General features: G+C 33.4%; 2 protein-coding genes across 3 annotated transcripts in view; both read left to right on the forward strand.

Annotated features, from left to right (window-relative positions):
- Positions 1-12,636, forward strand: part of LOC135143379 (dual specificity protein phosphatase Mpk3) — a 39,090-nt gene extending 26,454 nt beyond the window's left edge. For both annotated transcript variants that reach the window (XM_064075233.1, XM_064075238.1), the window contains exon 5: positions 10,739-12,636. In XM_064075233.1, the coding sequence (XP_063931303.1) occupies positions 10,739-11,187 (449 nt within the window). In that variant the 3' untranslated portion in view covers positions 11,188-12,636. The remainder of the gene's footprint in view (positions 1-10,738) is intronic.
- Positions 12,637-13,179: 543 nt separating this feature from the next.
- LOC135143562 (ADP-ribosylation factor-like protein 8) lies at positions 13,180-14,750 on the forward strand. Its single transcript, XM_064075443.1, has 4 exons — positions 13,180-13,431; positions 13,488-13,642; positions 13,692-13,853; positions 13,903-14,750. The coding sequence occupies exons 1-4, from the start codon at positions 13,309-13,311 to the stop codon at positions 14,021-14,023; spliced, it is 561 nt and encodes a 186-aa protein (XP_063931513.1). The 5' UTR covers positions 13,180-13,308; the 3' UTR covers positions 14,024-14,750.
- The last annotated feature ends 22 nt before the right edge of the window (positions 14,751-14,772 follow it).

Genomic DNA, 14,772 nt, shown 5'->3' on the forward strand with positions numbered 1-14,772 from the left:
AAGTGTGATCTACACGTGATCACTCAAATCGGTAAATCCATGTCTTGACATTTACGCCTAAGCTACCACCGCCATCTAGCGACCTCCGTACTCAAAGTCGCCACTTTACCGATTTTTCTCGTTTTCGGTGTCTTAACCAACAGGTCGCATCTTTTTACAACTTTCATGTTGTTCGTCCGCAGTAAATTGTCGGCATACATGAAACTACAACGGAGGAACCAACATAATATAACTTTACGACCTTTGCAACATTCATAACACCCCAATTTCATCTTGAATGAACATTTCAGCGTTGGTCTCCGTTGTTTGCTTCCCCTTCATTTCGAAACTGGTTGCCTCAGCCCACCCATTCCGCGTACTGGTGAATGAGTAAAGTTCGGTTCACACGATGATTTAATGCAAGGCGTAGGCGGAACGCGGGTCAAATAAGCGGATACGGGACTGTAATAATTGATGTGACAGCACCTCGATCCGAAAAGGAACTTCCGGATCTAGGAATCTAAAAGTGTAAAAATTTTCACCTGCATTTTTAGCCAATTTTTTGCCGGAAAACGATAGCTGTTTAGAAAATTTTACCGTTGACGTTGACTGTGCATGGTTGACAGTCCTAGGTAATACTGTTGTTTTCAGCTTGCAGCTAACTTTAAATGAAAACATTATTGGACTAGATTGGCTCCAGTGTGCTAATCTGTCAAGAAAATCTATCAAGTCAAAAACTTTAAGTAAACTGTCTACGAATAATCAAAATTTTGTAAAATTTGGCCACAAAAGTACAAAGAAGTGTTAAAATTACTGCTCTGTTATTTACAGAAGTTAAATGAAGTACAGGAACCGAAAAAAAATGATTAAAATATTCCTGTTTTTTGAAAATATTGAACGTCAAAGTTGAACAATTAACTTGAAAATTCTGATTTGTTAAAGTGCATTGTCTAATAGACAGTTAAACAATTTGTTATTAATAATTTAATAATTGACAATTCATCACGTCATTTTTTAGTGTTGACAGATGTTATTTTTGACCATTTTTATCGAAATTTTAGATTTTCAATTAAATTCACATTAAAGCATCAGAATTACGTTATTTTGGTTTAATATTTTCAAAAATTTGTTTCAAAGGTTTTTTAACCATTTTTTGGAATTTTTTGGGATTTTTCAGAACCTTCTTAATGACGTACCATCGAACAAATAAGTCATTTTTTCATCACTCGGTATGTATATATGTATATATTTTTTTATTTTTGACCAATCTGGGTGTTTAGTAACCGTTGTGGCCTATGGTTTTCTAGATTAAGTGAATCTTAGGCAATGATCACATTTTCTCCACTAAATGAAACAATTGAAGTAAAAGTGAGGGTAATTAAAATGTTATTTTTGACAATTTATTCTGTGGTAGTAAATATTATACTGGCGCAATATTGAAGTGGACATTTTTCGTCCCCTGACATTTTCTTAGACTTTACCAGCATATTTTATTTTTGAAAAGTCCGACGCGACGTTGCCAAGTTATTGATTTTTTTTTTAATAATGCAGAAATTCACAAAAAAAGCAATGAGGTTATTGTTAACTTTGTTCAAGTACTAATAAAATGGAGGTCGTCATTTTTTTATGAATTCTAGTAAAACTTGAATGACTTGGCAACGTCGTATTGGAACTTCAAAAATAAAGTATTTTTGCAAAGCCTAAGAAGGGCACAGTCGGGACACGAAAAAATGTATAGGGTTTTTCAGGTAAAGAAGGAAGTTTTCTGTTATGCTTCATAAACAGAACACTCTGTATATTTGAAAATAACTTTATTTGCTAGAAGAACCGTACTTGTTGTTTATGAATCCGAGTTGAGTGTTACCCTAGACATCCAATTTTTGGAAAAAAATCAAAATTGTAGAACATTTGCAAATGTTTTAAGGTTATCATACGCATGGTAAATAGTTAATCAAAATGTGTTCGTTTATCTCCTCCCAAAAAATTGATGACGTCATCTCAAAATTTTGTCGAATATGCCTATCTAAATTATCCAAAATGTTATGAATTTATACTTGTGGTTTACCATAGCATTCATATTTTTTGGAGTTACTTTTACAGGGTGACTCAAAAAATTAATAAATGAAAAATTATTTTATTGATCAAATCAAAGACGGCTCACCCCATTTTCGCCAAATTTGAATGTGTATACAGTACTGTTATTAGTATTGCACTGTATCTATTCGAATTGATATATGTATCCAGGCTAAAATGTTGATGACGTCATTACAAAATTACTCTTACTCTTTATTTATCATAGAAAAATTAAATTCGCAAAATGTAATTTTATAATTTTTATAAGAATTTGTATTTCTTTATCTGTATTTCAGGGGGAGCGAAGTTCTGTTTATATAACTTTAGACAATTTTTTCCATATCTAATAATAACAAAATATCTAACGCTTATTGAATCACCCTGTATATTTGTGGTAGCAAAATGGCCTGGAATCTCATTTGCTGGTCCTATTTGTAATTAACTAACTAGCTTCGTAGATTATTAAATAGCTAAATTTTATAAATGTATACATTTAACTAATTTGTTTATCTAATCATAAATGTTTAACTATATACCACTAACTAAAAATATAATCGATAAACTAAAAAAACTGATCGTCTAGTAGCACCCAGTTTTTGTAATTTTGCAAATATTTCGAATGCTGTGAATTTTTTTTTTCTAACCTGGAATTTTACGTAAAAAAAGTTATTAAAAGTGATCGGAATCTACCAAAAAAAAGTAGTGCGATGTGATTCATTTAAATGTTCGAGGTCATAATTTTTATTACAATCCTTGATAATGTTAAAACGTAAATTATCATTAGTAATATTCCGAGAACTGTTTACGCTTAAATCCGCCCTACTCCAATTTACTTCATTTAAATTACGCAAATTTTACGAACTGAACTAGAATAAAATGAAATGACAGTTAATTGCTCCGGAAATAATTGTAATAACAGTTTCTTCTATGCAGCCAAGCGTGCTTTGAAAATTCACTGTACTGTTCCGGTTTTGAAAGAGTGAATATTGTCAAAAAAATTTCGATGGGTGTATCTAGGGTAATGAAAACTTGCAAATTTTTGCAGTTTGGGTAATTTTCCAAAAGTAATTTAGTTTCTGTGAACAAGTTCGTTACGATCTCCCAGTAAAGCCATCAGAAATTACGAAAAATTGTTTGGTGTTTCACTATTCGAGAACAAGAACTATAATCAGCTTCTAGTTTGGACATAATATTTGCAAATTGACATATACAGCGTGTTTCATCTCATTTCTGATATATCAAAATTACGTCAAAATCACTCCCTGTTTTAGTATGAACAAATAAGACTTCAAGAAATATATTTTTAGCTGCAAATATAAGCATCATGAAATGTCAAAATGTTAATATAATTTTGAACTGTAAAAGTCAAGTTGCGTCATACTTAAAACGCGAAATGAAATGTCAAAACTACCATACATCAAACCAGATACGAAACCGTGAAAAATGGAAAATCTCAAAGGGTGAAAGTAAAAATACCCCAGCTTCAAAAGCTGGAAATTAATTAAACGTCGAATGCCAAAGTTGCTAAAAACAATAGCTTTTTGCGAAACTAAAATAAGCACTCCCCTCCTTGCAAGCCCACTTTTCGCTCTAAAAACATTACCAATTCCCCGCCCTCCATCCTTGAACCCGCTCGCAAATCCTCCCCCGTCTCGTTAATCCGCCACGCGCTCGTGCCGTCCCCGGCCGAGGTCAAACCAACGGCCGCCGCCGCCCCTATCGCTGTCAAATCTTACGGTCGTTTATTCCACATATACGTGGGTATTTATTTCGGGTGCGTGTAGGCGTCGGTGTCGTGTTGAAAATTCACCGGCGGCGGCGGCAGCAATGCCGCCCACGCACATACACTCGAAAATCAATAGGGCCGGAGCAAAGAGGAAGTGAGATAGACACAATACGCAAAGATATTATTATGTTGTGCCGACGATAGACCGGCTGACTAAGCGAGTTTCTGTCTCCGTTTTCCACCCTCTACCTTTCATTCAACACAGACATGAATGGCGCTCCGATCTAGGTCAGCGAGGGAGCCGCCACCGGTTCCATTCACGGACGGCGGCGGCAGGGATCTATGCAAATGCTGGCAGACGGAGTGGCTCTAGACTCGCACTTTTTAATGGGAAGAGGGCATTGATGGGATTTTGGCAAAGGGGACGCTCGTGAATTGTGGCAGCCGGTTATGAATGGTTTTTTCATATGGAACTCTCCACCGAAAAAAAAAATATCAACAGTGAACATGTCATTCGTAAAACTGTAGTAGAATTATTTTGAGAAACATCGTTTGTTAGCAATTTTTTTTAAACAGATCACCTCAAAACGTGAATTCTTTAAATTTACAGCTCGAAAGTTTCTCTCATTAAATTTTTGTTATTATAAATTAAATTACAAAAAGCAATAATTATTAATTGGCGATGTGACCTTTTTGATGTTTTTTAAATGTCAAGAGACTATACAAAAATTACATGTAAAAATCGCAGATAAAACTAAGTGACAAAATGTATTCATAATATGGCATGTACTTAATTTGTCAAAATTGGAAGCTTTAACCACTACAGTTGTGTTAAAATATCAAAGAATTTAGTAGATCGGTGATTGATAAGTGTCAAAAAATGTTAAATGTAAACCAACAATGGATATTTTTTAATAAGATTTTTAATACTATAAGCGCGAAGTTTCAAAGAAAACTAGTACAAGATTAATAAGTACTTTTATTAAATAATTAAAATTAAATTACAGTAAAGGCTAAAAATGTTGCCTTTTTGGTGTAAGCATAAATGAGTTCTTCGAGTCAACTCCATCGATCACATACCTCAGCATTCTTCATTATTGTCTGTTTGTGTCGTAACTCCTTTTGTTATTCTCAATTTAAAGTCTTCCAAATTGTTTTTTTTTTTTTTTTTTGGTCAATTTAAATAAGCAGTTATATTGATACTGATTTTTTGAAAAAAACCTGGGATCAAAAACCATGAAGTGTGCCATCATAGACACTACTCTTCTTATGATGGCACCCTAAATTTTTAAGTTTTTTTGAAGTAATTTTTATTTTTATTAAGTATATAATATGTTTAGGATAAATAAAGAACGGATTTTAGGCTAAAAAAAAGTGAAAAGAGGCCCTATAATAGGCAATAAAAGCGGGGAATTTAGGACCGACATTCGCCAAATAGGCTCTTTATGCAAGTTTTAGCAAAAATAAATTATACGCAACATTTGGTTTTATTTGAGATCTACATTTATTTTATTATTTTATATAATCAGCGATCCTAATCTTCGTCAAAATTTGCATAACAAATTAGATGTTTTTCTAAATTTTCGGCAGAAAAAATTTTCCTTTTGTCTGTTGGGACATTTTTATATCTAGAGAAGAATAGCTCAACATCACACGATGTTAAAGGAGAATATTTTTAAGTTAGAATTTTCAGTAGGTTTCTTTTTTTAATTTTTGCTGACAAGTTTAAGCTCTTGTATCCGGTATTTGTGTGAAATATCTTGCAGCTTTTTAAATGTCATGTAACCTACTCTCCAGGGTATCTTCCAATCGTTTATACAATTGCTCTATTACATCCAGAGACTGACTTAGGGTCAGTCCAATCTCTAATCTATACATATAGTTATACATACTTGTTTTTAAGTTGGTAAAATGAGCTTTCATATAAGCCAAATTATATTTGAGATGCTTTTGTAGGAAATAGTATTGAGCATCGGTGATGCATTTCGACACTGTCTAAACACATTTTATAATAACCTGAAACGTTTCATTTAATTTAGAATTACACAACAAAATTATTAGTACCTGGTAACATAAGACTGATTTTGGATTTTTGGGATTAGCACGTCAAGATCTATAACTCTGAATTTTTTGAGAATTTTTGGATACATTTTTTAAAAGTAAACATTTTCCAGTTGTCCCCCCTTGTTTAAATTTCGACCGGTTTTTGACCATTTTCGAAACTTAACTAAATACATTTTCTTGGAGATTTCGAGCCATAGAACTCACTACCGGCCTCAATTCTTTGGTAACTCCAACCGTTCGTAGACGACCAATCATCAGTCAGCCAACGTAGCCAAGCTAGAACGTCCTAAGATAAGACTGATTTTGGCAAATGACATACTCTTTAAAAAAATAGAGGGTGGGTGGGCGGGGCTATTACATTATTAGATAAGACTGATTTTGGTAAATCATATACCCTCTAAAAAAATAGGGGGCGGGTGAGCGCAGCTAATACCTGCTAAGAAATCAATCTTATCTCAACAAGTACTGGCCACTATATTTTCTTAGATGGTATATCATTTGCCAAAATTAGTCTTATCTTAGCAAATACTAAGCCCGCCCACCCGCCCTCTTATTTTCTTAGAAGATATGTCATTTGCCAAAATAACTCTTACCTTAGCAAGTATTAGTAATTATTTTTTTAATGATCATGTCATTTGCCAAAATCAGTCTTATCTTAGCAGGTACTAGACACGCCCACTACTTTATTATCTTAGACGGTATATCATTTGCCAAAATTAGTCTTAGCAAAAACTAACTCCGCCCACCCGCCCGCCCTCTATTTTCTTAAGAGATTATATCATTTGCCAAAATACGTTTAGTCTTAGCAAGTACATACTAGCCACGCCCACTACTTTATTTTCTTAGATGGTATTATCTTAGCAGGTATTAGCGGTTTACCAGTTTGAAAACTGTCGTCTTCAGGACGTTGGAACACAACATAATATTGCCATTAACGTCCCCAAGAAATTCGTCCGCGTTGATTTGGTGCTCCATACTCTTCTCTTCAACACTAGACACGTCATTGCCAGATTTAAAATATAAAGCGCTATTGTCTTTATTGATTGCTTGTGAAAACAGTGGAGGTGTTTCGTTTTCTTTGTTAAAAGGGTTTTTTATATTATTTGTAGTTACAAATTCAAAAATTAACTTTAATTTTTTAATGGTAAACCGAAAAACCTGGTTTCCATATCCTTTATACAAAATTAGTCCAATCTTAGCAAGTACTAACCTCGCCCACTCCCTATTTTCTCAGAGGATATGTCATTTGCTAAAATAAGTTTTATTTTAGTAAGTACTAACCCCGCCCACCCTCCGCTATTTTTTAAAGGGTATGACATTTGCCAAAATCAGTCTTATCTTAGCAAGTACAAGCCCCGCCCACCCGCCCCCTATTTTCTTAGAGGATATATCATTTGCCAAAATAAGACTTACCTTAGCAAATACAATTTGTTCAAAATATGTATGTTGAGCAAATTCATCTTCCATCTGCCAACTAAATACTGGTCTTTTACTCCCCAGATCTCATATTGGTCGCATAATGAATGCGTGAATCTATTTTATTGATTTAATCAGGAACTGAATAACCGAATCCTTCGAAATCTTGGAGATGTAAAAATAAAGAAAATAAAAAACAGAAACGAAGAATTACAAATTGAAAATTTAAAGAAGTAAAAAATTAAAAAATCTAAAAATTGAAAAATTCAAAATTTGGAAAATTAAAAAACTGAAAAATTTAAACATAAAAACTCGAAAAATTGCAAATCTAGAATTTGAAGAAATGAGAAATTAAAAAATCTAAAAATTGAAAAATTAAAAATTAAAAACTCGAAAAATTTTAAACTGAGAAATTGAAAAGTCACAAATCGAAGAATTAGGAAATGAAAAACTGAAAAAATTAAAATTGAAAAAATAAAAAATTATAAAAACAAAACGAAAAATTGGAAATTGGAGAAACTAAAATCGAAAAATCGCAAAATCTATAAGTTGAAAAATTCAAAATTTGTAAAATTTAAAAACTGAAAATTTTTAACTTAAAACAAACAAAAAAAATGGAAAATGGAAAACAGAAACGAAAAATTGCAAATCGAAAATTTAAAGAAATGAAACATTAAAAATACCTAAAAATTGAAAAATCAAAAATCGAAAACTCAAGAAATTTTGAACTAAAAAACTGAAAATCAAAGAACTTTAGAAACGATAATTTAAAAAAATTAAAATTGTAAAAACGAAATATTGAAAAATCGAATAATTGAAATAATAAACAAACAAAAAACCGAAACGACAAATTGAACAATTAAAAATTGAAAATTCGAGAAACTCAAATCGGAAAATTAAAAACTGAAAAATTTAAACTTTAAAACTCCAAAAATTGCAAATAGAGATGTTTTAAAGTTATAAGCAAGGTAAATTTTTGATCAAAATATTTGCTCATCCCCCCTAAAAAAAATGATGACGTCACCTCAAAATATTGCCGAATATATCCTATCTTAAATAAAATACAATGAATCTATACTTGTGATTTATCACTGCATTAATATTTTTTAAATTTGCTTATACCGGGTGTCTCAGAAAAATTAATGACTGAGTTGTTAAAAAATAAATATCTAATCAGATTTAACTCGTTACTTTAAACATTTGCAATTTAAATTTAACAAGTTTTTACAAGTTTAATAGGGGCAAAATCAGTCTTATCTTAGCAAGTGCTTTTCTCAGAGTTTATATCATTTGTCAAAATAAGTGTTACGTTTGAAAGTCCCCGATGGTAATCGGGGACACGGAAAACTGAACAGAGGTGTCATACAATTGTCAAAATTTCTAAACCAAATCTTCTACTCATAACCACGCTTTTAATGTTTAGCGTATTTGTCATTTTGACACTGACAAAGTCAAAGTTTTATTAAATTTGTTTCAATTATATTAACATGCAGCACTGTGTGCTTTCAATGATTCTCATAACACTGATTTGTTAACAATTGATACAGCTGGTTTGTTGAACAAATTGATATATTTCAAAGTTAATTTGACAGTTTTTTCGAAAATATCAATCATGTTGACGCTAAAGGTGCATTTACATTGACATTTTTTGAAATGACAAGAACAGACTGTCCAGGATTCCATGTCCCTCATAGTACAATTGTTTTTCTTCTGCTATTCTTGCCTCTTAGCCTTAGTTGACATTGTACTGAGGATGTAAATGACATTTCTCTATCGTAAAAATAAGACTTCTTAGTTTGTAATAAAATCAAGTTCTTATGCCTATGATGACGCAACTTATGTATGCCATCATAGGAAAATTCGAAGTTTTAATGAAACCAGTCTCTGTACTTTTTCAATTACAGTATAACCCTAAACTAGCACCTGTATTAAAGCAGCACATGTATAGAAAACATGAATTAAGTGGGTGTCCGTGGGTTTGGCATATTAAAAAAACACGGTTTCAATTTTATTAATGTGGAAAACTTACTTTAATAGTGACCGGTTTTTCACATTTTTTTCTGACTTCAGAAACAGCCGATGCGCACACTGGTTTGTAGGCATTTATCTACCAGTAACCACAATTTCTTGAACAGGTGATTTAACCACGAAATTCAAATGGTCCAAAAAATTTGTGGGGATGCTATCTTAGGCAGGCTTCCCCTAATTATTATTGCCGTGATAACTTTCGAGTGTATATTTTTATTAATTTTGATGCATTTTATCAAATTACGGTTGGAAGCGCGTATTGTGAGTCAAGTTAAGCTGCCACCTTTAACGTAAAAACAATGGCGTCTCTGCAAAATACGAAGTTTTAACTGGAATTCTACGTACCGATCTTACATAACTAATTTCAATACATCGAGTAAACAGTTGCATACCCTACTGTTATTTCCTCATTCTCATTTAATTTTCAGAACTGTCAAGGCTTTTATTAAGTCAACGGTTCGTGTCTTGCTCTACAATTACAGGTATACACGTAACGGAGACAATGGAGTGAAACTCAGTTACTTCTAAATAATGAGTATTGAACATAAAAGACAATTCTGTAGCTCGGAGCGAATCATTAGACGCTTTGTGTAGATTTTAAGTTCCAAGGGTTTGAGGAAAACGGTAGACAATCGACTGTTATTATTTCAAATTCCAATAATATATATAGTAGGTGGAGAAAACAAAACAAAAATGTCAGATAAACGTGACGAACTGTCAGTCACCATCTAAATTTGCTCCTAAAAGTTCACGATGAATTTATCGAGGAGAGTGCTTCCAATTTTCCACTTACTATCGAGAAATTATTGTAAAGACAAGCCGGAGACGCAGGAAGTTGTTCGCAAGAGCTTCGAGAAACTTAAACGAAACCAAAAGAAGTTCGGTGTGGATGATGGGGTACCGGTTTATTTAAAAAAGGGGCTTTCAGATAGACTAATGTATCAGGGGAGTTGGCTTTTGGTATTTCTTGGACTCGGACTAAGCGTAAAGTTGTTTGTTGATATCATCTTCAGGGATTTAGGATGGAATCAACCGCCCCCACAAGGAGGGCAAGACGAAGAATGTTAGGTGTTTCAAACGGAGTTCTAGTTTTTGTAAAATGATGTATAAGTTGATAGTAATAAAGTAAAGTTTGAAAAAGTTGACTCAGTCAAGCACATTTGATTTATCTTGTTTTAGACTTTTAACGTCTCCATTAAGCTCTTTTCCTGTTGCATTTTAGCCACGATCTATCTTTTTGTTATGTCTTTAGTTCCATCATTATTTGAATGGTGTTTTATTTTTGTATTCTTATAAGTCGTGTTTACACTATCCCATTTTTCATAACTGACACCGACCGGTTTTTTTTTGCGCCATCTATCCCAAAAAGGAAATTCACCCTTATTTGGCAATAAAAAAATATACTTTTTATCTTTAAAAATATTTCCACTAAATAAGTATTTTTTTTTTTAGATGAGGCCCGGTCCAACCAGAAGGGCATCCTCGTGCACTGCCTCGCCGGCATCTCCCGCTCCGTCACCATAACAGTGGCGTACCTAATGTACAAATGCTCCCTGAACCTGAACGATGCCTTCAACGTTGTTCGTGCGCGCAAATCCAACATAGCTCCTAATTTCCACTTCATGGAGCAGCTGTACAACTTCGAACGCGAACTCAAGTTAAACGTGTCTTCCCAGAGCCCGGTCGCCCTCATGGAGAAGATCGAGCAGGAGCAGAAGAGCCGAAGCAGCGGCAAACCCGAGCAGACCAGGCCCAGGGGGGCATGCCCGAACTGCGGTCTAACCGAAAACTGCAAATGCCGACAGCACATGGACTTTCTCAGTCCTTTGGCGCAGATCGGAGTGAGCCCAGATTCGGGCATCGAGTTCGACAGGTGGGCCTCCAGCACGCCCAACGAATGAGACGATCAGGGAGGGTCTCAGTGGCACTTTTAAGTTATCCGAGCGGGTCTGGGACCTGTAGTGTTACTGTCATCCTCCCTTTTAACATTCATTCGTGTCTTAGTGGTTTTCGACAAAATCTTTGGCTTTAATTGGTTTTTTGACACTCCATTTGTTTTATGTATCGTCAGTATTATCAGCACGAGTTTGGTTCTGATTGAGACGATCGATTGAAGTTGAGCTCGAGGGCCGCGTCTGTTTGACCCGATTTTGGAAAATTTTTGGTTTTTCGACTCTGCAGGCGTGAGGTTATGTTGCCCCGCGAACTCAAATTTGATTGCTCACTCGGTAGTATAACGGGAAATGTTGTAATAATAAACTTAGACTATAACGTTGGTTATTTTTTAATACTGAAATCGTCTATATCGTTGTGTTCTGTAAATAGTACGACGGAAATTTATTTTCTTAGAAAAGACTGTTGGGCAGCCGCAAAATAGATTGTATTTATATTTATAAACTTTTTGTATTTTATACCTACTTAATTAATTGCTATTAAAGGGCACAATTTCTTATAATTTTCTACTTTGTTACTGTGAAAGTCTACAAAATGTATGCATATCGAAATTGTATGTATTTTAAATATAAAATAACTCTATAATGTTGAAATGTTTAAATCATAAATATACAGAGGGGTGTCTAACAATAACGTTAGGGGTTTAGGCCTAAAGTTCCGGTGGCCCTTGACACTTACTTTAATAATTTCAGACGTGATGACGTGTCCTGTTGTAGCTCGCCCTGTATATGGAACTTGTAAAATTTCAGTGCCATATTTATTTATTTTTCCATGCATGTAGGGATAATCTTGCCATAATTATACACATTCAAAGTCCTTGTTGGATTTGTAACAACATTGTTAAACTGTATATTGTTATCCGATAGAGAAATTATTGTACGTATAAATGTTAAATGAGGTATATATTTTCATGACATAGATTATAATAATAGATTAACTCCGTAGTGGTTAATTAAATGCAAAGGAATCCAGTCATTAGATGTAGGATTAGACATTTTCTCGACAAACTTTGCCATTTAGGCTTAGTCATTGGAAATGTTTAAATAGGAGTATAAAATGTTTATTTACTGTTAGACAGTAATACGAAAACATATATAAATGTTGATAATATTTCATTTTAAAAATAAGAAATTGTATGGACGTGCTGAAAAAACTTTGTGTTGTCCATAGTCAGTGTATCGCTCTGTTTACAATTTTCTAACATTCCTATTGAATTTAACTTTACAATTATTCTTACAATAAAAATTCTTCCATTTTTCAGTGACAAATCTTGCGGAATTATTAGTAATAATGTTCCACGTTTACTTATTGATGTTATTTTATATGTGAATATTTATTATTGTATATTATTAATCCATGTTTCTTCATAACTTTTGGATAATAAATTTTCAATGTGATTATTTTTTTATCATTACTGAAGCGACTTTCATCCATTCCTCGTCCAAACCAAAACGAAGAAAATAAATTAAGTGGTGGGAAATACAAAGAAGAACCTAGCAAATTTCCTATTTCAACGATGCAGTTTTGTAAATTTTAATGAAAATGTAAGTTTTCTTATTGTGCAGAGTTAAAAAGTTTTCAGAAAATTCTTTAAACAAATTGTTTACATTGCAAGAATAACGTTGAAATTGAATATTTTTTGCTGTATACTGAGAATATTTGTTAATTTTTGTCAACGCCATGTATCACACAAGAGAGTAGTAGAACCTCAAAACGTCATTTGCGTGAAATCATACTAAAAAATGGCAGTACATTAGAACACTTATTCTTTTTAAGCACTTTGATCATGGCTTACAAAAAGTAAAATATTTGAGTCCTATTTTATTTTTATACTGCGTCGTAGAAAATTAAAATTCAAATCAAACTTGCCAATCAATTCAAACATCGGCTTCGTTCGTGCATTTTCGTCGACACCAGCGCCACCTTTATTGTGATTCACTTTTTAGCTTTTCAGCATCTTTGACAATTGTGACAGATCGGGTTGGGTAGTAAATGACATTTAATTTATTAATAAACCATAGTCCTAGTGTCTTGAAATTCATTCGAAATCGTAAACAAAAACCGGCAAAATGTTAGCTTTAATGAACAGAATATTGGACTGGTTTAGGAGCTTATTTTGGAAGGAAGAAATGGAACTAACACTAGTGGGGCTCCAGTACTCAGGAAAAACAACTTTCGTCAATGTAATCGCAGTATGTTTCGCTTTCGTTGTACAAAGTTGAGCATAATTGACGAGTGTCTCTTCCAGTCAGGTCAGTTTAGTGAAGACATGATTCCAACAGTGGGTTTCAATATGAGGAAAATAACAAAGGGAAATGTAACAATAAAAGTGTGGGACATCGGCGGTCAGCCTAGGTTTAGGTCGATGTGGGAGCGTTATTGTCGAGGTGTCAACGCTATAGTGTAAGCGTAGCGCGTCAAAATATTTGTGATGACTCATTTTGTTGTCTAGGTATATGGTGGATGCGGCAGATCCTGACAAAATCGAGGCTTCGAGAAATGAGCTCCACAATTTATTGGACAAGCCACAATTAGCGGGAATTCCAGTCTTAGTGCTGGGGAATAAGAGGGACATGCCACAAGCTTTAGATGAAAATGGCCTTATCGAGCGAATGTAAGTTTCCACTGTTTTTAATCCATCTCGTAATGAATATCTTTCTCAGGAACTTATCAGCTATCCAAGACCGTGAAATCTGTTGTTATTCCATTTCTTGTAAAGAAAAAGATAATATTGACATCACGCTGCAATGGTTGATTGCACATTCTAAGTCAGGCATGCGCTAAGTCGTCGCTGTTTTGTTGTCTGCGCGTCAAAGTAACCACGTTTTCACCAAATTATGGTTTGTGTAGGCCAATTTTTATTTATACTGTGCAATTTATTTAGTCCTTATTGTTGGCTGTGCATGAACACCAGACTCATTTCTCTTGAAGATCTTGAAAAATGTGCTTACTTTGGTCAGCGAAATTTCTATTTTGTATTTCAAAAAGTCGTGGACCATTTACACCTCTGTATTCGCTGCTGATTTTGTACTTTTCCTTTTACAAGTAAGTTTTAAGACTAAATTGTGTGATGGATTTAACTATCCTTTTTTGAAATTTAAAATAGAAATTTATATCGATAGGTTAATCACTTGCTATAAAATGAAATGTAGATGTAAGTTACCATAACTTTACAAATACAGTTAACACGCTGGTTTTTCTATATTAAATCGATCATTGTTAGAATGTTGGCATCCACAACAGATTACTAGTCTTCTCATGACTTTTGCTTTCTAGCTATGAACCAGTGAAATAACAAATTATCAATTGGTTTCCATATTTTATTTATGTATTATAATTTGTATGTACAAAGTGAGATTTTTTTTTTACATAGTTTTAATATTTTTTAAAATATTTCCTGTGAGTATTTTACAATCGTTTTCATTTAAATACATACACAATGATAAAGGGTCTATTATTTTTCTCATTTTAATGTAGAAATTTTAGGTCTGAATAAAAAATGTACAAACCACACGCTACTTTTATTGCCGGGT

This window comes from Zophobas morio, unplaced genomic scaffold (genome assembly GCF_036711695.1).
Source record: "Zophobas morio isolate AGI-343-1 ecotype UQ-CSIRO unplaced genomic scaffold, CSIRO_AGI_Zmor_V1 ptg000004l, whole genome shotgun sequence".
Classification (NCBI taxonomy): domain Eukaryota; kingdom Metazoa; phylum Arthropoda; class Insecta; order Coleoptera; family Tenebrionidae; genus Zophobas; species Zophobas morio.

Bases quoted from the DNA above. Each gene is read 5' to 3' on its own strand.
- LOC135143562 (XM_064075443.1), top strand. From the start codon at position 13,309: ATGTTAGCTTTAATGAACAGAATATTGGACTGGTTTAGGAGCTTATTT. The intron at 13,432-13,487 runs GTATGTTTCGCT...TGTCTCTTCCAG, and splicing joins CTTTCGTCAATGTAATCGCA to TCAGGTCAGTTTAGTGAAGA. The intron at 13,643-13,691 runs GTAAGCGTAGCG...TTTGTTGTCTAG, and splicing joins CGAGGTGTCAACGCTATAGT to GTATATGGTGGATGCGGCAG.